This window comes from Saccopteryx bilineata, chromosome 3 (genome assembly GCF_036850765.1).
Source record: "Saccopteryx bilineata isolate mSacBil1 chromosome 3, mSacBil1_pri_phased_curated, whole genome shotgun sequence".
Lineage (NCBI taxonomy): Eukaryota > Metazoa > Chordata > Mammalia > Chiroptera > Emballonuridae > Saccopteryx > Saccopteryx bilineata.
In genome coordinates, this window is record NC_089492.1 from 110,954,121 (window position 1) to 110,979,670 (window position 25,550).

Genomic DNA, 25,550 nt, shown 5'->3' on the forward strand with positions numbered 1-25,550 from the left:
TGCCATTTAAGTTGAGACAGCCCGATTTAATATATTAATCTGCCATTTCAATCCTGATAGTTTTTACAGTGGGTTGTGGTTACTGACCAAAAGGGGTTTAGGTGAGTAACTGGTAATGTTCTTTAGGACAGAAGCGAGTTTTTAAATACTTTCGTTTCATTTGTTTTTAATTACAATTTTTCTTAATAAGTGGAACCTTTTCATAATTCTTATAAAGCCAGCAGCCACGGCCACCATCGCAGCCGCCTGGCCCGTGCAGGTTCGCATTTGATTCGGACAGATGGTAATGAAACAATGGAGCCAAGAACTGGTGGGCCATTAGCTTTAATCCTAGCTTGCACTCGACAGGCAAGAAATACACACAGTGGGAAAACACTTCCCTTTCCATTCAGGGCTCCCAAAGCTCCTGACTCATCCTTGTTTTCCTATAATCAAAGGTTTCTACCTCACCAGCCTTATTCACCTCTGTTCCCCATCTCCTCCTCTCTGCACAAACTGGCTGCTTTCTTCAGCACTCTACCATCTTGGCTGCCTCCCCTCTCCTCCACATGGCCTTTCTCTGCTCTCCTCTCTAATGCTAATAATCTCAGGAATGGAGAGAGAGCAAGCTCCCGGTCTGCCCCATTTTATAGTATAAAAATCAAAACCTTTAATCCAATATACAAATAAGGAAGTCTCTGATACAAAGTCACTTATCTGAGGCATAATGGGATTCCTTATGAGAGTGCACCACCCCACATCATGCAATCAGTCAAGGGTGTAGGGAAAAGCTTAGTCTTAAAACTAAGCCTTAGGCTATAATGACCCTGCCTGCTTACAGCCTGTCCCCCACACCCAATGCAAACTATAAGTGAGTAAACATATATATTATATTTACAAACTTATTTGACCAACATTTCTGTAGTTCCAAGTGATAAGTCAACATCACTGTGGCTTCCTTTGTCCCAAAAGCTAGGCCTTTGCAGATTAAATTTACATGGGTAATCCTATGTTGAGGATTTCCATGATACCTTATATTATCTTACATGGGCGTTTCCATACTCATTCAGGAAATGATTTTAGTATATGGCTGTGCTGTCCATGAAAAGCAGACAGTTTAATGGTGACTTTTAGGTCTCTGAGCCCCTCCTTCTTGTCGGTGTGTCTCTAGTTAAGAAAAAAAAAAAAAGAGCCCCTTGGATCTTAGCTTTTTGGACTCCATAAATTACCACAGTTACTTTGGACATCCTCATTTCACAGGAGAGCTGTCAGAAACTGTATCGGGTTGCTGGGTTGGCTTTTGTCTTGTTGGCTGCATCAGCCTTTCTGAAAACATTGAGGAGTATCCTCTTGTATCTTGGGTGTCTGACAATAACGTGACTCTGGTGTGTGAAAGAGAATTCTGTTTTCTTCCCTGCACTGTTGACCCTAAGAATTATGGAAAACTGGGGAAAATAGAAAAATCATAAGCACACTATTTGATTTTTAATATGCTAGCTTAGACTAGCTGTATATGGTACACAGAACAGGACAGTTACCTTTTCTGTGCATTGCATGAATAAAGTAAATTTAAGTATTGTTCACCACCTCCACTTCACCCCAAGGCTCCTATAACAAAAGCCCACCCTTAGCCCTTGAAAATGAAGTACAGAATTTTATCTTTACCAGTGAATTTGTGTGCCACATGATAGGCTGGCTTAGAACACATTTACTGCCTGTTGCTTAGAGAAAGTTATATACAGACACAACCTCCCCGCTCCTCTTGTGATATATCCCCATTAACCTACCTTCATAAAGTCTTATCTCTAGTGTAACCATTATGGTTATTTCTCGGTGTTCTCCTCGTTAGTTTGTTCTTGTTAGCATTCTGCCATCTAAGTTTAATAATTAAGGATGTGATAATCGGTTTAGTCCCAAGCTTTTTCCACATTTTAAGAATATTACAAGCTACTCCCAGTCCACCTTGGACTTAATATTTTTCAGTCTTCTTCCAGGGAGGATTGGGGGAAGAGATGATGACACAGTGTCCATCAGAGTAAGAACTGAGGACCCGAAACTTGTGAGAAGACTCAGTGGGGAATTTGAAAGTCTGGCCTCAAGGCTCTTCCTCATCCTTTGAACTTGAAGGTGTGGCTTTGAGTTCCAGCCATGCTTTGTCTCTCCTGACAGCACACTTGTTAATCCTGTGTGTCAGGTAACCAGGTAAATGCCCCTCACTTGGGGAGGGGAGAGGGCCCTGAGTTCACTGCCTGGCTGACCTGACAGTAATATAAGTAAATATACATATATATATATTTATATGTGGCTACTGCAGGTTTAACAATGAAGTTTAAAATGGCCCCTAGGCCCTGGCCGGTTGGCTCAGTGGTAGAGCGTCGGCCTGGCGTGCAGGAGTCCCGATTTGATTCCCGGTCAGGGCACACAGGAGAAGTGCCCATCTGCTTCTCCACTTGTTGGGCAGATAAAATGTATTATGCTCACTTTGTTAAAGAGGCCATTGCCCAGGTGATATTAATGTGTGTTGGGGTGGGCTAAAGGCAGGCAGAATCCTTTAGCCTGGGGCTTGGTTTTGGGATTAAGCCTTTCCTACCCTTTTTGATGTAGGGCGGTACAATCCAATCATGCCTCAGAGAAGTGACTTTGTATTAGAGACTTCCCTGTTTTGTATATTGGATTAAGAGTTTGGATTGCTACACTATAAAATGGGGACGAAGTGGGAGCTTGGGCTGTTGGTTCCTGAGGTTAGCATGAGAGAGCAGAGAGAATAGAGCCAGCAGCGGGAGGAGGCCACGTGGAGAAGGCCAGGAAAAGCAGCCAAGATGGCGGAGTACTAAGTGAGATGCCAGTTTGTACAGAGTTTGTATCTGGGATAAGGAAGGAAATGGGGAACTGAGGAGAATAAGGCTGTTGAGCTAGAAACCTTTGATTCTAGGAAACTCGGATAAATCAGTAGCTTTGTGAGCACTGAATGTGACTGGGTTTTGGAGCCCAGTGTGTATTTTTACTTGCCCGCCGGGTGCAAGCTAGATTAAAGACTATGGCCCACCAGTTTTTGGCTCCATGGTTTCTTTACCGACTGTCCGAATCCAATGCGAACCTGCATGGGCCAGAAGGCTGCTATGATAGTGGTAGCTCTGGCCGTGCCTGCTGGCTTTACACCACTCCTCCCCCTCTCCTTCCTCTCTGTCTCTCTCTTCCCCTCCCGCAGCCAAGGCTCCACTGGAGCAAAGTTGGTCTGGGCGCTGGGGATGTGTTGGGCAGATAAAATGTATTATGCTCACTTTGTTAAAGATGACGCTTCCCACGTGGAGGCTGTTGCCCAGGTGATATTAATGTTTGTCTCTGTGGGCTGTGGGCGGGCAGAATTCTTGTAGCCTGGGGCTTGGTTTTGGGATTAAGCCTTTCCCACCCTTTTTAATGTGGGGTGGTACAATCCCATCATGCCCCAGATAAGTGACTTTGTATTAGAGACTTCCCTATTTTGTATATTGGATTAAAGGTTTGGATTTATACACTATAAAATAGGGGCAGAGCGGGAGCTTGCTCTCTTGGTTCCTGAGATTAGCAGAGGAGAGATCAGAAAGCAGAGAAAGGCCACGTGGAGGAGGCCAGGAGAAGCAGCCAAGATGGCGGAGTGTTGAGTGAGAAGCCAGTTTGTGCAGTTTATGCAGAGAGAAGGAAGGAGATGGGGAACAGAGGTGAATAAGTCTGGTGAGCTAGAAACCTTTGATTCTAGGAAACTCGGATAAGTCAGTAGCTTTGTGAGCACTGAATGTGAGTGGGTTTTGGAGCCCAGTGTGTGTTTTTACTTGCCCACCGGGTGCAAGCTAGGATTAAAGATGTTGGCCCATCAGTTTTTGGCTCCGTTGTTTCTTTACCGACTGTCCGAATCCAATGCGAACCTGCATGGGCCAGGCTGCTGTGATGGCAGTCCTGGATACTGGCCTTACAGGATGGCTCCATGGCCTCTGCCTCAGGCACTAGAATGGCTCTGGTTGCAACAGAGCGACGCCCCAGATGGGCAGAGCATTGCCCCCTGGTGGGCATGCCAGGTGGATGCCGGTCGGGCGCATGCGGGAGTCTGTCTGACTGCCTCCCCATTTCCAACTTCAGAAAAATACAAAAAAAATAAATAAATAAAATGGCCCCTAGTATGATGCCTTGTTCATAGTAAGCACTCTGTATATTTGCTAAGCTGATTTTTATTTGAAAATGGAAGCTAACAAATGGAATATGGGACCAATGACATTATAAAAATATTTTAAACCAAGAATTGATAAACTTTTTCTGTAAAGAGCCAGATAGTGTCTATATTAGGTTTTGCAGACTACTTAGGGTATATGTCATATCTCCACATCCTCCTCCAATGCCTCTTTCCCCCACCCAAAAGGGAAAAACTGTTCGAGCTCCCAGGCTGTACCAAAACAGGTTAAAGGTTGAAGAATGCTGTTGGCTATTTTAAATTGATCTTTTCAGTTAAGACGGTACTGACCTGGGATAGGTGACTATGAGTTTTTGTTTTTGTTTTTGTTTTGGGGGGGAAGCATCAACTCATTGTTTCACTAAATTGTGCCGTTGATTGCTTTTCTTGTGTGCCTTGGCTGGGGCTTGAAACAGGACTCCAGGATCTAGCGGGCACCCAGGCCTCGGCACTCCAGGACAATGCTCTAGCCACTAGCCTGGGCTGTGGGGTTTTTTTCTGTTGTTTTGGAAATGTAGTATCTTGTTTTCCTTAGGCATATGGGATGGTGACGTGGGTGAGTGGGAGCTGGGATTCTTTTTTTTTTTTTTTTTTTTGTATTTTCTGAAGCTGGAAATGGGGAGGCAGTCAGACAGACTCCCGCATGCGCCCGACCAGGATCCACCCGGCACACCCACCAGGGGGCGATGCTCTGCCCATCCGGGGCGTCGCTCTGCCGCGACCAGAGCCACTCTAGCGCCTGGGGCAGAGGCCAAGGAGCCATCCCCAGAGCCCGGGCCATCTTTGCTCCACTGGAGCCTCGGCTGTGGGAGGGGAAGAGAGAGACAGAGAGGAAGGAGAGGGGGAGGGGTGGAGAAGCAGATGGGCGCCTCTCCTGTGTGCCCTGGCCGGGAATCGAACCTGGGACTTCCGCACGCCAGGCCGACTCTCTATCACTGAGCCAACTGGCCAGGGCCGAGCTGGGATTCTTTAGGGTTTAGACAGATATGTGTTTTAATCCTGACTGTGTCTTTTCTAGCCATATGCCCTCAGGTGGATAATCAAAACTTTTCTGTGCCTTCTCTAGTTAGAACTAATGGCTTGTTAGTAAACAAGGTCAAGTTAGTGCAGATCCTAACACAGTATCCACCAGTGCGTAGGAGCAGAGTGGGATGCACTTCATCCTTCATCCTTGTTGGCCCAGGCTGTGGTTTCAGGCTGTTCCTGCTGGACTCTCCTGCAGAGGAGAGTGGCAGGTTAGCACGCTCAGCATATGACTTCCTGTATATGAGGCAGTTTTGAAGTGTGCCACTCATTTTCAGGCAGATTTTGTGAATGGTTTCTTAATGTTTTTTTCATAATGTCCTGTTCCATTTTTTTTAAGGCACATTACTCCTGTGGCTTTAGCATTTTACAGTACTGTGTACTCACCCCAGTTCTCGTAGCTGTCATCTTAGAAGAGTTAGCCCGTGTGCTCTCAGAGTGCATCCTCCTGTAATGGCTGCGTCCTCCACAGTCTCGGCTTTCTGTGGATTACAGTTTTAAGGGGCTCACCCGTGAAGTGACAACCTTGACAGGCAGGCAGGACCCATTATTGTGGGCCTCCACGCCGAGGTACCTCCTGCAGTGCCTTGGCTTCCGTGTTGGCAGGGACTGTGTCACTCAGAAGAAAGAACCTTGGTAAGCTGCAGCAGGGCCTGCTTCGCTGGTGTGAACCGTAGGTTCAAGGTTATAGAGTTCATTGTTGTTCTGTAGTCTGCATATCAGACTGTTAAGTATTAGCAGAGGATTACATGTTTGTTACACATGCATTTAGAACAGATGTTTACATGTGTTTTGTCCATGAAGTGAGTTAAGCTGTTATGAAAAGCATTTTAACTCAAGTTCTATTTATATACAAATCAGCAAACATAAATGAAAGGCCTCCAGACTAATTCAGCACAGGGAGGCCTTCAGTCAAAAGATTAGTTTCCTTCCTTTTGCTGCCTCAAGATAACAGTTTGATTCTCTGTTATCAATACAGCCAGTGGCCTGTTTCCTGCTCTGTGTATTTTGCGTGTTGCTCATGGAAATGATTTATTTATTTTTTCAAGTTAAGGCCAAGCTAAGGCTCATACAGGAGCTCCACCCTACCATACTCTTTTGTTTCAAATTAGAATTCTTTTTTTTTAAAAAAAAACAACTCAAGAATTGAACTTTAATGGACGTATTGTTACAATTAGTATAAATTAAGTCTTATGACTTATGGGCCTGTTTGGGTCAAGTTAAAACAATGCTGTAATGATTACACCCTTCTGTGTCTGGCGGCTGCACTCTGCTCTATATAGGTCTGTGGTGGCAATTACCCAGAGGCAAAGCAAAAGAAAAACAAGATTTTTGTCACAATTGCAATTTTATTACTTGTAGGACATTGAGGAACTGTTGCAAGAGACAGTTCCGTTGTGAAAGATTTTTAGTGTTGTACATTGATAACATTAACTACTTAAGGCCTGTCTGTGTGACTTGAAATTTCCTCAACAATTTCAGTGGAGCAACAGCAGCAGCGGGATTTATTGAAAGCTTATTTGTTGGGAACTGGAAGTTTGCTGATTGCTTCAGGAAAGGTTTATTGTGCACCCACTCTACCAGGCATGTTGCTAAGGCTGTTAACAGACGGAGAGTCAGTGCCATGGAGGCAGGTACTGCTCACTGAAGAGGGTAGGTCACAGGACACATATTAAAAAAGACAAGAGCCCACATCCCATCACATAAAGGCCTATTAGAAAATCTGATCTTGGCCCACGTTTTAAAAGAAGGGTGGGAGAAGAGAATTACATTCCAGGTTAGTTAAGAGTGTAGTGTCAGCAAAGATGGGAAAGAAAAGGAATGTGCAAGGTGAGAGCTCAGAACAGAATGAATAAGAAGACCCGCTGGGTTGGAACAGAAAGATGGTATCTTCGGGAAGATCCCAGGGGAAACAGGTGCCCTAAGAAAGGCTGCTCGGGACCCTGACCGCCAGGCTCAGAGATTTGGACTGTCTTGTAGGTGATGGCTGGAGGCCATTGAAGGTTTTGGTTACAGTGGTGTAACTTAGAAAAACCAGTGTTTGGGGCAGATGAGTGTGGCACTAATGTTTAAGGTGGGTAAGAATGGGAAAGGCACAAGGCAGGGACTCCAGTAATTGTTGGAGGGTGGAGCCTGACACCATTCCAATTGTACTGAGCTTTTTCTGCCAAACACCCCAAAATAAACTGTTGAAATCATTCTTTTGGCAACTGATCTGTATTCCTTTGTAATATCTTTTATTTTTTAACTTCCCATTTTGTTTCCCCAGCTAGACTTCTTGTCTTAGACATAGTTCTGCATACAGTATGCACTTCGTAAATATTGGAGCTTATTAATAACTCTCAACTGCAGATGCAGTTTAGTACTTACTAGCTACCTGTACAGTATTGTCCATTTAACTAGCCACCTGTGGGTGTGTTCATGGGATGATGCTTCATCATCTCATCTCCTTTTGATTCTTTCTTAGCTGCCATTCTTATATCTCCTTTCCTACTATGAACCTAAATCTAGACCTAACGTAGCCATGCATCTATACGAAGAAAAATTGTACATGATTGTCAGTTCTTACTTAAGATAGGCTATCTTATCTTAGCACAGCTGAAAAAGATCCTGATAGAAAATATTCCTGGGTTATACCAAAAGGTTCAGACTATTTGAAAAGTTAAAGATTTGCTCTCTTAAGTCAGGTATAAATTCAGTCTTTGGAGAAATAATGTTTCTGTATTTCCCTTATTTTCCATCCAGAAATGTTCCATGCTTTCAAACTTTCCTTCGTCTCTGGCTTCCACCCCTTTTCATAGCCAGAACTGTGGCATGTGGCGAATATGGTTGTATTTAGCACGCTGTGCAGAGGGTGTTGCAGAAATATGCCATACAGTCATTTCCACAATACAGTGTCCTCCTGTTAACACATAAAAGCTATCTCTATATCCTATAGCTTCATTCGTGCTAACAGTGTTTATTTTTTCAGTTAAAGTAATAAATAAATATCAAAGCACAATAGTTTTCCAGCATTGATAAGTCATTCCACAGTCAAGGCACATATGAAAAGCAATAACTAGGAGTTGATGCTTCTTGCTCCACCCCCTGTCATTATATATATCCTCTCTCTAAATCAATAAATAAAATCTTTTTTAAAAGTTTTATTTCAGATGCATGATGGTATTATTACAGGCATGCCATCTTATAAAAATTCCAGTTTTAGGAAAGAACAGCATAATAGAATTTTACTTATAATTCATTCCTTCCAGGGATCAGAAGCCGACATAGGTGCTAACATAGATGTTTCCACTTACTGGAAGTTGGGTTTTCTCATCTGCTTCTCAGGAATGCTTATTTTCCAAGCAGTTGACTTAATTCACCTCTGAGCCTGTGGAGCTAAAGAATTAGCTGTCTGGATCTTAGAACCACTTAGAATCAGTTCTGGTTCTCAGGGTTCCAAAGGTATTTGGGTAGAATCTGTGTTGTGGGAAAGTTGTTTTGAGAGGAGCTTGGGGGCCCTTCCTGACTCCCACCCATGCACTGACACAGAGACTGCCTCACAAGCCCCTCCCACAGAGGGCAGCGGGTTCTGTCTGCCGTCCTTCTCTCGGTTCCCCACTGTTCCATCTCTGCACTGCTAGTCCTGGCTTAAAGCAGTGGGTGTGCTGTCATATCCGGGCTGTTGAGAGGTGTTAGTGTCCATAGGGCCATCATGTGATCACCTCTGCCCACTTCACTGTGTGACAGTCATTGCGAAGAGGGGTTGTTGGGTATTTAAACCCGAAGCCTTTTACATGGAGGAGTGAAGAGACCTATTCTCTGTAGCTTCAAAGGTGAAGTGAGCCCCATCCACCTCAGGCCACAGAGATAGATTCATTCTTGGTGGAGACACCATCCCAACAATTGGAGTCACCCAAGGGCTGGGCAGACCGTTTGACAAAACAGGACTTGGGCTAGGATGGTGAGATTGTGAGTGATTTTATATCTGTGCCATTGAAACTTTTTATTTTTTTTATTTTATTTATTTATTTATTTTTGTATTTTTCTGAAGCTGGAAACGGGGAGGCAGTCAGACAGACTCCCGCATGCACCCGACCAGGATCCATCCGGCACGCCCACCAGGGGGCGATGCTCTGCCCATCCGGGGCGTCGCTCTGTCACGACCAGAGCCACTCTAGCGCCTGGGGCAGAGGCCAAGGAGCCATCCCCAGCACCTGGGCCATCTTTTGCTCCACTGGAGCCTCGGCTGCGGGAGGGGAAGAGAGAGTCAGAGAGGAAGGAGAGGGGGAAGGATGGAAAAGCAGATGGGAGCTTCTCCTATGTGCCCTGGCCGGCAGTCGAACCCGGGACTCCTGCACGCCAGGCCGACGCTCTACCACTGAGCCAACCAGCCAGGGCTTAATTTATTTTTAATGTGCTGAAGGCATTAGTGCATTGTGATTGAGAACCAGGCTTTAGAGCCAGCCCACCTAGAGAGTTACTGGTTCCTGCCTCAGGGAATAGTTATGAGGATTGTAAAGCACATATATTGGTACCTGGGACATAATAAGTGCTCAATGAATGCTATTATTATTTTAATAAAAAGAGAAAGAACAAGTCATTTTCTCTTTATACAACTATTAACTTTCTGCCACACATATATAGTTCCCCCCTCTTTGGGATTTTTTAAATAGCTGGCCCAAGTAGTATAGAAGGATTTTTTTTCTTTTGAAAGAAAGGCAATTCAGATGACTTCTAAAGGCTTGTTCTACCCTGGGATTATATGATTCCGTGATCCTTGATAAGTTTCTCACATGGTTTGAACTGATGAGTGCCATCTTGCTGGGGGAAAGGAGAAGGAACTGAGTTAATGAGCAGTTACAAGTCGGACGCTCGGATGTGTACTTCACCTCCTCTCATTTCATGCCAGAGCAACCTCTAGCTGAGTCCCTCTAAATGAATATAATTGGGAGGGGGGAACAAACACAGCTGAGAGATACTCATAGGGAGCAGGCCTGCGAGGTGCCTGTTCATTGCCACACCGCCCACCACGTTTTGGGTAGGACTGAGTAGGAAACTGCTCCAGCGTCAGGCACTGCCATGCCAGCTGCTTGGGAGGACATGCAGGCATGATGTGGCTCAATTAACAGCAGTACAGGCCCTGGAAAGGTGAAAGGAGAATGGGAACGGTGTGGGGGACTGAAAGGTCCGCTGTCACACCAACCCAGACAGAGCCCCCAGCGAGCTTCTCCCTGCTGTTTCTGTGGAGGCTCCTCTGTCTTTCAAGGAAGCAGCAAGTCCTTCGTGGAGGGATTGGGCTCGAGGGCGGGCGGGGAATTTCTCTGCCATCAGCCAACATGCAAACCATCAGGATGGAAAGCCCTTTGATGTGGGTAGAGTGGGTAAAGAGAATAACAAATGAACAACACCCCAATTCAGCTGTCCCTCTCCGGGATGTTCCTTTGCCAAATGCAGTCTGATACACTGTGAATGCCAACTCCAGTTGGTATAAGCCCAGAATGTCTAAACTAGGGTTTCTCAACCCATCCTAGCACTACTGACATTTGGGGCTAGATAATTCTTTGGGGGCTATTCTGTGTACTGTGGGGTGGTTAGCAGTGTCTGTGGCTTCTGCCTACTAGATAACAATAACACCTGCCCCCCACCCCTCGTCATGACAGTCAAAAATGTCTCCAGACATTGCTACATGTTACCTGGGGAGCAAGATCACCCCCAGTTGAGAACCACTGATTTAACCAAATCAATACGGAGCTTTTCAGTCACCAGATTTGCTCATACTTGTAGAACTAGAAGTAGTTTCTCTTCCTGCTGCTACTCTCACCCGCTCTTCATAGCTCGGGCACAGTGACAGCAGCTTGAGATTGGAAACACGCCTCTGGACTGTCTTCCTTTGTCTGTGCCAAGGGCCTCCTGCTCCTCCTCAGGCAGGCGTCCGCCCTAATCTGCCCCAGCCTGGCTGGGTTGGGATTGCAAGGGTGATGTCATCTGCCTTCCCAGGAAGGGTGGAACAAAGGTCAGAGTCCCCAAGGACATGCAGCCTCATCCTCAACTGGGTCTCCAAGTAGCTTTTTCCCCCTTCCTCTTCCGGTTTCAGAAGTGTTTGTTGTTCACCAAGCAATCCATTGTAAGAGGACACACTAAGCTGGCTGGGCTTCGTGTCTCCAGCTGAGCCCGTTTCCTGCCCCTCATGTGTCATAAGAGTGTTGGTTCTGGTCCAGTCCCTGGATGGAATCTCCATGCCTTTTCCAGTGTGGTGGTGTGAGCCGGGGGAACTTGGACCCTACGTGATTTTTTCTAGCATGCTTGTGCTACCTGGATCCGGCTTCTGAAATTGAGGGGAGTAGAAATGTGGAAAGCAGGAGAGAGGACTAGAAAGCAAGCCTTCATTCCTTTCATTTTGTTTAATTTTTAAAAACTTCTCTTTCTTACCCTCTTCCTGGAGTTTGCAGACCTCAGTAGCCGGGGAGCCCTCCTTGCCCAGATGCTCAGCCTGTTTTATTTTTAGTCAGTTCGCTCTGCTCCGCCCGTGACCTCTCTGTATCTCCTCATGGGGAAGGGGTGTGGAGGTAGGGCAATAACTTCAGGGCTCTGTGGGAGTGCTTTAACTGTCTTTTGAAGCAAATCTTCAAAATCTCCTCATAAAGGAACCTGTTAATTCAGAACCTGAAAGAAGCCTGAGGTGTTTCTGTAACAGGAGAGTCACCCAAGGGGTGACAGTGGCTGAGGAACAGAACACATAGTGTGCTTGTTTACTTAGAAATACCTTAATCCAGGCAGGTTTTCATTTTGATCTTGTTGCCTTGATAGGCTGGGTGTGGTTGTGACTTTGAGCCCCAAACCCTTTAATAACAGCTTAGCATACCCATCAAGGGCTTCATAAAAGACATTTGCAACTCCAGTGTAGCACATAAAAGATACTGTAAAAAATAAAAATTAGTTTTCCCTAAATACATCTAAATCATACTTAGGAGAAAATGTGTCTGTGTATTCCGATCTGAACCTGCTCTTCCAAAACAACCAACCTTAGGCAAAAAAAAAAAAAAGGCAGCTGGCCATGTCACTGTCGTACAGTTACCATCCATCAGGATGATTGTGTGATTAATAATACATGCCCCCTTTCTGTGTGACCTAGCACGGTACTCCTTCTCCAGTCTGCAGCCTGCCCCTCACTGCCTTTTTCTTGTTCCCCTCAGTCTTGTCCTTGCTTGTCCTTTGTCTGGTTTTGGTCGGCCTTTGTTCCTAAGGAAAGGCCCCTTTTCCCTCTGGAGGGGCTGTTCCTTTAGGGAAAGGCTGGGCCAGGAGGAGCTGCTGGCTGCAGCAGGTGGCCAGCTGTCTTGGCAGAGGACCCTGGCTGCCTCACCTGCCAGGTTGGCAACGTGAAAGGCTCATCCCGCGTTGTCGCTGCCTCCCTCCCTCCCTGCAGTGGGGTGGATGGGAGCCTTAGCAGATGCTTCCAGGCACACCTTCTCGGGCTGCTCTGGCCGTCCTGGGAAGCCAGTACTCCCAGGCCACCCACTACGTGCCCTGTCAGCAAGGGTGGCTTTCAGTTATCACCCAAGGGTGTTGAAATAATGAAAAACTGTTCCTTATTTTGTAGATTAATGTATAAACATCTTGGTGGGTTTGGGTTTGCACTGGAAGGAGTAGGTCGTGGGTCCGTCGGTGCCAGTTCATGCTCATGGAACTGGAAATGGGGTGAGTAACTGACAGAAGGGTCGCTGTAGAATCAACAGTTAGGAAGTACAAGTGAGCAGGTTCGTGGGTCATTCCCTGGCTCCCATTGAAAGTCTTCCGCAGCCTGCGTTTAGAACATCCTGCAGAGACAAGAAGATTGGAAGCCTATTTGTATGGGATATGAAGGGCTAGTTCTGGGCAGATGTGTCTAGAGATTTTGCTTTGGATTGGACAGAACTTGACTGCTGAGCTTGAAGAACTTAATACTCTTCCCTGGATGACTTGGATGTGCAACTACCACACTTTAGAGCATAAACTAACAGTTAGTTGCCTTTTCAGCAAGAGGTTGAAGTTTGGAGGTGATAGTTTTCCATTCAATCTTATAGAAAGGGACAGTAAATCTAGTGTCTCAGCACCCTGGGTCCAGGCCCTACTCTCCCAGTGCCTGGCCAGATCTCTTTGAACTCGACCATGTGCTGCCCTATCATTTCTGTGTTGTTCATGGGGCTTGTGGCTTAGCAGGTAAAAATTTTGCAGATCAAGGTCTTGAGTGAATTTATCTTACCGGTGATGCCTAATCCTTTGCACAAGGAGACAGTTTCTGAATGTCTTCTGAGCTTTTCTGCCCCACATCCTTCCATATTCTGTACCCTGTTGCCTGTTCAGCAGAAACGGGAGAAATTGAAATGAATGAGAGCAGGATACTCTGCTGGTGTGATGCTGAGGCACTCACATGTTTGAGGATTGGACATTCCTACATTCCTATATTCCCAAACAGTTGATCATGTTTAAGAGGAGCTAAGTAGAGGTTTCATACAGGTGTTTTGCTGTTCTTCCCTTGGGTGGGGTCCTATGACCCTGCTGGCACAAAGCCTCTGCTGCCCATTCTGTGGTTGGTAATAAAGCAAGTTCTCCTCTCTTGCAGATGAGCGTGAAGCTGTGCAGAAGAAGACCTTCACCAAGTGGGTCAATTCCCACCTTGCCCGGGTGTCCTGCCGGATCACAGACCTGTACACTGACCTTCGTGATGGACGGATGCTCATCAAGCTGCTGGAGGTCCTCTCTGGAGAGAGGCTGGTAAGTGTTGCAGTGGTATTAAATGTCTTGCACCATTGGTGGGGAAATGTCTTTGAAAAATCTAGGGTGGACTTTCCTCCTGCTAAATTACATAATTAATGGTTGATAGTTTTGAAAAGGAGAACCTTGAAAAGTGAGATGAATACATTGGGGAGAGCTCCTGTGTAAACATTTCTGAGTCTAGTTGATGTTCTTGAACCTGTAATAAAGTGGCTATGTTCTAGGAATTTGTGAGGTTACTACTTTCGGTCAGAGAGACCTTGGCTGGTTTGCCCCATTAAAACAGGGTATGGTGCTGGTAATTGAAGGGCCAGGCTGGGGCGCTGGCTCCAAGATGAATCTGTAGCCCACGAGATCATGGAATAATTTTAAATTTGTGTTTTATTGATTCTCTGGAAAATTTGAGCTGTCATATTAAAGTGGCAAGAATTGAATTCTGTCGTCTGATTTTTTTCGCTTCCCTGCACACTTTCTGTTGGGGGTGGAGGGAGAGGCTGGTGTTTTGTCATCACCTAGGAAACTCGGAGCTTCTGATGAATTCCCCGTGCCTTTTCGGGCAAGGGAGTTTTCAGCCTGCAGTGAAAATTTTACCCCCGTTTTGTTTCCCAGAGCTATTGCGGCTGTCTCTGATGTGACTTGTTTCTGAACCTTAAACCCAAGAAGCTTAAACCAGTCTCTGTAACTGACCCAACAGGTTTTGTCTCATTTGGTTTGGAAATGGATTCTGTATTCTACCAGAGCACACGCAGTTCCATAGGTGGTGGGTGGGACCGAGCCAAAAGCTGATGCCCAAGGATAGAGGCCCACATCTGTAGTGACATCACCAGGAAAATATGCTGGCGGTTGGCAGGGCTGCCAGAAAGCCTTATTTTTAACTTGATCTCCACCCTGTAACTTGACAGCCACATGGCTCTGTGTGCGGACGGACCCACACACCTCTGACCACAGGCAAGGACCTAAGGCTGTACCCTGCCCTGTTATTAGTCCACAGACAGAATGGCCTCATTGAGCTTGGAAGAAGAGTTTTCTTTCTTCCAGCCCCTTCATTCAGGAACAGGGTCCTCTAAAGGAGGGTAAAGCCCCATCTTTAGTCTTGTCTGTGGTCTTTGTTCCCCCTGCATGCAGGTGGTGGTGTCTCATTCTCTTAGGGAATTTGTGGGCCACACCAGACAAACTAGATGAATAAAGGAGGCTTCTGCCTGAGACTGTGATGGCTGCCTGAAGGTGGTTTGAAGGGTGAGAGTGGGCCAGGCGCCTGCGTGGAGAGGGCAAATATCAGTCATTGACTGCATTTTGATATATTTTTTGAAGTGAGTCTTTGAGAGCCTATGCTAGAATTTATTGTAATATCCACCTTTAAATATATTTTTGTAACCAGACTTTTCCCCCTACCTCTCAGCCTTTTTTCCTCTGTTAATGGCTAACCTAGTACAATTGTTTATTGATTTTCTTTTTTTTAGGATGATGATTTGAAAGTAGCTAAAAAATAATAATAATAAAGGTCACATAGATAGAAATTAGTTTGTATTTTTGTTCCTGTAGAGAGTAAATTGTTCACCTCTGAAGGTCTATAATTTTTTTACACCAAGAAGGTTGTGTCCTTGGTAATGTCTACATAATAAATAGGATCAAGTCCATTGCCTCCTTTTTTTATTTTCTGAACAGGGCAACAAAAATATTCACAGGAGAAAAAAGCAACCAGCAGAGCATAATTCTTAGTTATGTGCGGATACTCCCCACTCCTCTCTTGATTTGCTGCTGGCAAGAATTCTTTTTCTTTTTCATAACCCATCAACCTAAGGAGAGTGGATGGGGAAGACCGTAAGCTTGTACCATCTTCAGCCTCTCCAGCAGCTGGTGCCAAAAATTGTATTTGGCAGTGACATACTGCTTTGTAAAAACCCCAAGTATTTTTACTTCTTTTATTATCCATTCCTCGCAGCCGACCCTGATTATAGGTTGGGCAGTCCGATTAATCTTTTTATTCCAAAAATAAGGATACCATAGATAGAGTGAGCTAAAGCTCTTGTTCACTTGGACGGGAGATTTTCAGCCTGTTTAGCCCTGTGGTTGATTTGGTTCATGGAGCTTTCAGGAAGGGACACAAACCACTCTCTGCTGTTGGCTGCAGAGGCTGCCAGGGACTCAAGGTAGAGACCCCCTGTCGGCCAGGACCTCTGAGGGCTTGCCCCAAAGGATGCTTGCATATTCAGGTTACAAAACTAACGACGTGGTTAGAGCTTCAGGTCCGGGTAAATTAATGTCCACAGCTAAGTGAGTATCATCAGATAACATTCAGTCAGCACTGGGCTTTCTGCACCAATGATCCAGAACGCTGGGTAACATAAACATTTGCACTCCATCTGGAGCGCTGTGTCAGTCGGCAGCTCAGCCTCCGCACTTAACCACCAGCTTGGTAGTAGGCAGTGGGTAAATGTTTGAGGGCCCAGAGTATATAAATTTACTTTATTAATAGATTCTTGGAGCAAGTTCATCCCTCTTTACAGAATAGGAAATGCACCTGATTTTTACTGAGCAAAGTTCAAAGAAACATTAATTTACTGATCCAGACAGTTTCATCCTAACCCCCCCAGCATTTTGACTCAGTAAAATTTGAACAGGTTGCAGGTAGGCATTTAGGCTGTCAGGACACTGGATTCTGATGTACTGGGGAACATCAGAGGGCAGAGATCCCCGTCTCTGGTCCTGGCTTGAGCAGGATCCATGTCTAGAAGTATCCCTTCCTTTACCTCAGTTATACTGGCTTATGGAGCAATGAGGAAACTGAGGCTGAGCCAGGAAGCCATTGCTTAATGGGATTGGGTTGATGATAAAAATAAAAAAAAACCAACACACATTTCTTTTCAATATCTTACTCTGAAATGACTATGCACTATAACTCTTCATAAAGGCCTTGCTTTAAAATTCCCTAAAAAGTGCCTGACCTGTGGTGGCGCAGTGGATAAAGCATCGACCTGGAAATGCTGAGGTCGCCGGTTCGAAACCCTGGGCTTGCCTGGTCAAGGCACATATGGGAGTTGATGCTTCCAGCTCCCCCGTCTCTCCCTCTCCTCTGTAAAATGAATAAAAAAATAAAATAAAATAATAAAAAAAATTCCCTAAAAAGTATAGACCCATCCTTGACTTTAGCCTCAACTGAGTAGATAAAAATGGCAAGCACAGAACCTGTGCGGGTCACTTTGTCACCCCAGGGCCAGACTAGAGCAGGACTCGAGGAGTGAAAGTTTGTCCCACAGCAACACTGCCATTTGGAGGGAGCAGGGCCTCTGGCATAATGCCGTCAGGCCTGGGCGTTGGTGATGAAGTGTGGAGCCCACAGTCGTAACAGAACCCAGGTTCCAAGCTTGCCCGTGCCTTTTCCCTTCCCTCTGTGGGCCTCCACAGTGGAGAATGGTCCTTCGTGAGAAGGTGAGTTGTCGGCCTTTCTCCTGCCAGACTGAGCCCTGGCCTCTGGCTGAAAGAGAACAAGGCTTTTCTAAACATCTATCTCTGCCCTGCCTCTAGCCCTTGCTCTTTCCAATTGCAGGTATCACTGGTTTCTGCTTGCCTGTTGTTTTCCTGATATTCTGTCTTCTTTGTTAATCAGCTTCAAAGAAGAAAAAAGGGAAACTTTTTTGTTTTGGTTTGGTTTTAGGGGTTTTGTTTTGTATTGTTTTTGCCACCGTTAATTCCAAAACAGGCTGAGCTAGTTGGAAAAGGTAGATTTACTTAGATGTGTTAAGCTTTAAATCCCACATTGAACTGCTCTGAGTTTCATATAAAGCCTTTGTTAGGAGAACCATACTAGTCTGTATTGTTGTTGAAACTGTTTTGTGGGCTGGCCACAGAACCTGCCTGTTTGTAGTATCATTTGTATGGGACAGTTGTTGTTGTTTTTTGTTGTTGTTGTTGTTCTAAATAACCAGCCACCAAAAAAAATGCTCCTGTTGAATTCTGGTCTAATGGCACAGATGTGCAAGGTGAATTAATAGTAGTGGGTACCATATTGTAAAGCACCAAAAGAATAGAGTTCAGAAAGGGAACAGGCCTTCCAGATGGAGTGTCAGGAAACCCTAGTAAGTGGGTGGGTTCCAGTGGGATCCAGGAGGAGAGGTCCAGGTGTGGATAGCAGAGCATATACGGCTGAGGGTCAGCTGTGAGGCGAGTGCAGAGAGCATTTGGGGGTTGGCATCTGCAGGGAACTGGAGTAGGGAAGACAGCCTGGCTGAATTGCAGTGTTTTTGGAAGAAGCAATGAATGGTGACTTTAGTGTGTATAGCTTTTAGTTCTTACTGTCACTCACATTAGCTCATTTAGTTATCATAGTTTAATGAAGTGGATAATTAATGTTTCATTAAAAAAACCAGAGCTGAGGGACCAAGGGTCTTGCCCAAGGCAGTGCTGCTAGGTAGGTAGTAAAACTTGGACTCCAGCCCACTGTCCTGTCTGTGAGTCCCTCCTATCCCGGTGAGCCCTGCTAAAGGGGAAGATAGATGCTCCTCAGGAGTAGGTCCCAACCAGTGAGCAGACAGGCAGGAGTTCATGGAACACAGTATGTTGTTCCGTCATTCATTTTAATTGGGCAAGAATTGTTTCTACTCTTCTTAAAGCTCAGAGTGGGTGTTTGGGGACTTAATGTGAAATTAGTTTGGCTATATATCATTAATTAGAGGAGATCTTGGAAATTAGTGCTTCCCATCCTACCCTCCATATTAAGCAGAGGGTGTGTGTGTGTGTGTGTCGAAAATCGATTTGTGATTAAAAGACAAAAGCATAAGCAAGAGTTTGTCACACTGTTGTACTGAGACCAGTTAGTGTCTTTTCTCCCTTTCTTTTTCACCTGAACAATAAGATCAGCAGGCACGCTAAAATCCACCTTGCATGCTAGTCTTTCATCTTCCTACACATGGATTGTACAATTTTATAGCTGGAAGAAACTTTGAAAGGCCACTAAGTTAGATCCCTTCACTGCATAGGTACTGTAACTTGGTAAGCAGCATGCAGGGTCATTCAGCTGGTGTGTGGCGAATTTAACCTGGGAGCTAGCCATTCCCATTGCCCAGAACTGGTGTTCTGTCTGCTCTGCAACCCTTGGAGAGCTGTTGCCCCATTGTTTCAAGGTGGTATTGAACATTCATGGAGAAAATCCTTAGGGAGTGGGGGTTACTGGGGTGGAACAGCATGGCCCAGTTCCCCAGTGGCCTTCTAATACACCCTGCTGGGAATCCTCCCTCTGTCTTCCTCATCTGTTCCTAGAGGCCAGATCAGCTCCAGGAAACCTTTATGTTCTCCATTCTATTTCCAGGTCCTGATAAAAACTCTGTTATTGTGATTGTACCATAGCTGTACACATCCTGATGCCCACAGGATATAACTGACCCAAACTCAAGGCTGGGTGGGCAGCTGGGGCAGAGCCATGGACCAAGAAGGGGTCATCCAGCTCCAGCCAGTGCCTTTGTTTCTCTCAGGGCCTTGGGTCCGCTAAGGGCGTTGGTTCTGCTTGGACGGATTTGGCCAAGGCCACACTGCTTCTCATAGGCAGGGCTTGGACTAGCTGCTCTAATTAGCAATCAGAATTATGTTTGCAGATGCTAGAGGTGGTTATTTAGCCCTAGAATTTTTACTCCTTCTTTGGAGTTGGAAAGAAGTGGGTCTGGAGCAAAAGTCAGGGATGGAGCAGTGGTTGGTAAAGATTTGGGACCAGAATGGACCTTGGGGAGGGGAAACGAGAAAAGCACCTGCAAAACACAGGAACACTGGCCATGGTGTGGGAAGCTTGTTAAAATTATTTAAGGGAGAATCAGTAAAAATAGGCATTTCCTCAGAGGAACCGCCTTCCTGCCTGCAGAGCCCCACCCCCCATTTCTGAGTCACGTTTGAGTCTGATATTGGTATTGATCTTTGTCTCCACATTAATGACATTTCAAACTGCCCCATCAGAAATGACATACAGGGCAGAAATGCACAGGTTGCCGGGGGAACGAACCTGTGTCACACTAGGAATGTGACAATTAGTGGAGGCAAGACAGGCAACACTCCTCTTGGCAGAATTAGCCACTCTTGGTGCAAGGCTTCAGGAAGTGTTATGAAGGAGAGATGCATCCCTCCCCCCAGTTCCATTGTGTTCTCTGTTGTTATCTCTCCTTCCTTTTGAGAAGATGGAAGTTTAGTGATATAAAAATAGCTAAAGAATCTAAACTGTCTGCCAGATGGAAACCGAGTCCCTATTTTCTTTCATGTGGAAGCATGTACCACTTGTGGTTCTGGGGTGGTATCAAGGGAACAGCTTCGGAATCCTGGCCCACCACATGCTCACTAGCTGCACAGTGTGTTCTCTGTACAATGACAACAATAATTATTATTATACAGTATTGTTGTGAGGATTAAACATGATTACAGGTATAACCACCTAACAGAGGTTAACACAGTTGCTCAGTAAATGGCAGCAAAAAATTTATAAATGTTGTGGGTTCTATGCAACTTATATGACCAATGTGTTTTACTGTATAGCTTTGTGAGATCACCAACACTTGCTAAAATTAATTTCCCATAAGTATTGCTCCCTTAACTCACCCAAGAATTGTTCTTTAAAACCCTCTGCGGCAGAACATACAAGGCTTGGGAGTTGGTATACTTAAGTTTTAGTGACTTTTACCCCCTTCGTACAGAGCCACCAGCAAATCATCTAACCTCACCATGTCTTGTTTATTCCTTTGATTTAAAGGGGTTAATAGGCCACTGAGGATGATTGAGCTTCAGTTGAGATGAAGTGTGGGGAAGTGCTGTTACAAAGGCAGTAGTGGTGAGGTGGTAAAGCACATCTTTTTTTCTTTTATTTTTTATCTTGTCTGAACCTTTATTCTCATCTCCTTTGGTAAATATGTTTAACAAGACACATTTATTTCTGAATGTCCTATGAATTTTATTTGCAATATTAATAATTAAATAAAGAATAACTAAATGATGCGCTCTGGAAAGCCATATTAATTGTTTATATTTTGAGAAAATTCCTTAACTTTTCCATTTCTCTTTTTTTTTTTTTTTTTTCATTTTTCTGAAGCTGGAAACAGGGAGACAGTCAGACAGACTCCCGCATGCGCCCCGACCGGGATCCACCCGGCACGCCCACCAGGGGGCGACGCTCTGCCCACCAGGGGGCGATGCTCTGCCCCTCCGGGGCGTCGCCATGTTGTGACCAGAGCCACTCTAGTGCCCGAGGCAGAGGCCACAGAGCCATCCCCAGCACCCGGGCCATCTTTGCTCCATTGGAGCCTTGGCTGCGGGAGGGGAAGAGAGAGACAGAGAGGAAAGCGCGGCAGAGGGGTGGAGAAGCAAATGGGCGCTTCTCCTGTGTGCCCTGGCCAGGAATCGAACCCAGGTCCTCCGCACGCTAGGCCGACACTCTACCACTGAGCCAACCGGCCAGGGCCATCCATTTCTCTTTTGAATGAAAAGGATTTGGGGACAACTAAGATGCCTACACATCTCTTAATAACTTCTACTGCACAATAGCCTAATTTGAGTTACCAGGTACAGAGCAGTAATAATATTTAAAATATAGCTGAAAAATTATGCTTTTTAGATTTGTTTTTTCAATCAGCTTTGAATCACAGAGTTCTTCCTGCCGTGTTTCCCTGAAAATAAGACGGTGTCTTATATTAATTTTTGCTCCTAAAGAAGCGCTAGGTCTTATTTTCAGGGGATGTCTTATTTTTACATGAACAAGAATTCACATTTATTATTGAACAAAAAAATCAACATTTACTAACACTGTAAACCAGGGGTCCCCAAACTACGGCCCGCGGGCCGCATGCGGCCCCTGAGTCCATTTATCCGGCCCCCACCGCACTTCCAGAAGAGGCACCTCTTTCATTGGTGGTCAGTGAGAGGAGCATAGTTCCCATTGAAATACTGGTCAGTTTGTTGATTTAAATTTACTTGTTCTTTATTTTAAATATTGTATTTGTTCCTGTTTTGTTTTTTTACTTTAAAATAAGATATGTGCAGTGTGCATAGGGATTTGTTCATAGTTTTTTTTATAGTCTGGCCCTCCAACGGTCTGAGGGACAGTGAGCTGGCCCCCTGTGTGAAAAGTTTGGGGGCCCCTGCTGTAAACTGTAGTCATGTCGTCACAAACATCAGCATAACCAGCCAAACTGAATTCCATCAAGAATTTCTTGTGACTCTATTTCCATGTACAAAGTCTACCTGTTTCCTTAAAAATAAGACAGTGTCTTATATTAATTTTTGCTCCTAAAGATGCACTAGTTCTTATTTTCAGGGGAGGCCTTCTGTTTCTAAGCTTGAAAAAAATTGCACTCGGTCTTATTTTCGGGAAAACAGGGTATGTATATAAACCCCAAGTATTATGGTTTAGGTATTTCCACATCTTCTCCCTTCCTTGGGACAGCCATATTCTTCTCTACCACCCTTTCTTTCCATTCTGGCCCAGAGTTTAATTTAGGGTATTAGGATTAGAGTAAGAATATCATCACTATTTTGGGGCCCACTTGCCTCTCGTTTTAAATTTACCTTTCTTTTTTTTTTAATATTTTTTTTTTTTTTTTTTTTTTTAATTTTTTTCCGAGACAGAGAGAGAGTCAGAGAGAGGGATAGACAAGGACAGACAGACAGGAACAGAAAGATGAGAACTATCAATCATTAGTTTTTCGTTGCAACACCTTAGTTGTTTATTGATTGCTTTCTCATATGTGCCTTGACCGTGGGCCCGAGCAACCCTTTTTGCTTGAGCCAGCAACCTTGGGTTCAAGCTGATAACCTTTGCTCAAACCAGATGAGCCCACGCTCAAGCTGGCAACCTCGGGGTCTTGAACCTGAGCCCTCCGCATCCCAGTTCAACGCTCCATCCACTGCGCCACCGCCTGGTCAGGCTTAAATTTACCTTTCAGTTGGTGTTTATCAACTTCTCTGGCTCTTACTGGGAGAGTTCTGTTGAGTGGGATAGTTGTGTTGTCTACGAGAGGCATATTATTTATAAACAGTTTGAAGCCCAAGTGGCACAGGGAGAGGGGAGAGTCCCCCTTTTTAAGTAGAATTAATTGTTGGGCGAAAAATACTTGCGGAGTCTTTTGCTGGTAGAGACATTTTGTGGGATTGAGAACCCCGTAATGATTAGTTTACTGACTCATTTATATGGCAGCCCTTTGAGATAATTATTAATGTCCTCATTTTATGGGTAAGCAACTGAAAAGTAAGGCACCGATTTGCTAGAAAGTAGGGAAATTATAACTTGAATGTGAACATTTTAACATCAGAATCATTTTAACACAGATCATTACCTTCTCCACTGAATTGCCCATCAAAAGTATACATATTGTGTATATCTGGTTTGCTCGTGTTTGATATTTTAAAGCTGTAAAGGCTAGGAGCAGTAGGAAAGTTTTGTTTGTTTGTTTTTTAACCAGTAACTTAGAGAAAAGTAAAATATCCTCTTCTGGCCCACTCCCTGTCTTGGTTTGATTTGGAGGAGAATTACCAAAAGGGTTGTGTGTGGGGGGTCTTCTGAAAGTTTTTCGTTTCTTCTGGCTTTTGGAAATTAGTGGATTCTTTGTTAGCCTGATCATTTACCTAAAGAGGTTTGTCTGCCATTTTATTTTAGTTCCTTCCTTTTAGTGGGCTGATGGCTGGTGCTTGCTAGGGACGGGAGTTGCATTTAGATGTGTGGTGACCCATCCTTAGTTCATCTCACGTGGCCAATCATCATCACCCTGGGGTCCCTTGCATGTGGCACTAGACTTCTCCATCCCATGGAAAAGTGCAATCCCATCACATCCTTCCCCACCCACACCCTTGCACCCCATGTTCATTCACGTGGGAATGTGCACACTTCCCACTGAGGTTTTGTAGAGAGAGATTGTAGAGGCTTGAATGTCTCGTGTGTATTTGGGATCAAGTTTTTCAAGAAAAAGACTGAACTCTGCCTGGTGGAGCTCGGAAGATACTGACAGCCCCCATCTGTTCTTTGTTCTCCCCTCCCAAGCTCCTTCTATAATTCTGTCCACACCATTCCTCTCACCCTCAAATAGGAAATAGCCTTTTCTGCCCTCATAGAATTAGACACCTGCAACAGGTATAAGACTGCTCTGTCTTCCTTGCTCTGCAGTTCTGGCTTGAACAGACTTTCTTTGTGATTGAAACAGCATGTGGAGGTGGACCACTGTCCCACCAGGCTGGTAGTCACATGTACCTTTGTTGAAGAGAGATTAGAGAAAAAGATCTTGGATAGCAGAGAAATGTCAGGACCCATGTGTCAGAACTCACACACCTTCTTAGAGGCAGTTAACCCCATCCTTCAACTTGGAACAAGGTTTTAACCAGGGGCCGCTGTGAATTTTCACATTGTTGGCTGTGAGAAATGACCGCAGGTCAGAGAAGGTGAGAGGAACTAAAATTGCACACAAGACCAGATGCAGAGTTGTGCGACTTCTTACCTGGGGGGCTCCCCACCCCAACAGAGACATCCCTGATGGCATGCACATCTCTCCCTCTGAGGAGAGGAGCACAGATGCCCGCTGCTGTGGCTGACTGAGGAGGCCATTGGGGCACTAATGTCAGCCTCAAACCACATCTCTAGAATCGGCCACAGAACTGGTGATTGAGCCGTCCTATTTTGATGTAATGTCATTAATTGACCTAACATATATAACAGATCCTTGCATTTTCCACTTGTCTGAAATAAATTAATTGTGAAGTTTCTGAAAGAAAATGCCTTTTTGGAGGGAATGGGGTTGTGTGTAATGAAAGCTATCATAATAGTGTGAAAAACTTGACTTTAGAGAAATTTCTTTTTCCATTGCTCTTATCTGAAAATAGAATCTGTCACTTGTGGCAAGGCCTATACTTGTAAATCATCTTTCCTCAGGGTCTAAGCATGTTCTTCTCTGCTTGTTAGTTTTTTGTAGAAGAGAAAGTCAAGGGGAAAAAATGACATAATTTGAGACTGGATGCTTAAAATGATTACTTGTTACCAAGTCATCTTCCCCTCATGTTTTTCATCTAACAAAGATCTGAGGGTCTCAACTACAGAAGGAAGGTGGGAAACAGGCAAGACATTACGTAGGAGTGGCTGCTGCCCTGCCCTGGTGTGCCACGTTGTTGCACACCTGGTTGCATTTTTATGTGCGGCCAGCTCCTACATATAACACACACCATGCCCAGTCCATCTGCATTCGGTCCTCTGCGCACGGGCCTTTGTGCTCTGAACCAAACCAGAAGCCACTGAGAATATAGCACAATTATAAAGCAGTGTTCCCGCCCTCAAGAAGCCAGAAGTCTAGTTGGAAGTAATAGAGGAGTGTGTGAAACAACAGCAGAAATGCAAGATAGATTATGATTAGTTCCTGAACTCTGTGGTCCAGACCATAAATGTACAGAGTAGTTAGAAAAGGGAGGCCTATGAGAACTGGAGTGGTTGGAAATGTCTTGGAAAAGGAAAGGTGTGCCTTGATTTAAGCCTTGAAAAGTGGATGGGTTACAGTGTGATTGCCGAACAGATGTTGGGTAGGTAGGACAGCAGCCACCAGGTCAGCCAGGCCAAGTGCATTCTTCTGGCTGGAAGAAACAGTGCATCAGCCAGAGGTGCAGCCTCTGCTGG

The 25,550-nt window shown here is 45.0% G+C and overlaps 1 protein-coding gene across 3 annotated transcripts in view; it reads left to right on the top strand.

Annotated features, from left to right (window-relative positions):
• Positions 1–25,550, top strand: part of SPTBN1 (spectrin beta, non-erythrocytic 1) — a 220,764-nt gene that overhangs the window by 131,220 nt on the left and 63,994 nt on the right. For all 3 annotated transcript variants that reach the window (XM_066267134.1, XM_066267135.1, XM_066267136.1), the window contains one exon: positions 13,785–13,936. In XM_066267134.1, the coding sequence (XP_066123231.1) occupies positions 13,785–13,936 (152 nt within the window). The remainder of the gene's footprint in view (positions 1–13,784; positions 13,937–25,550) is intronic.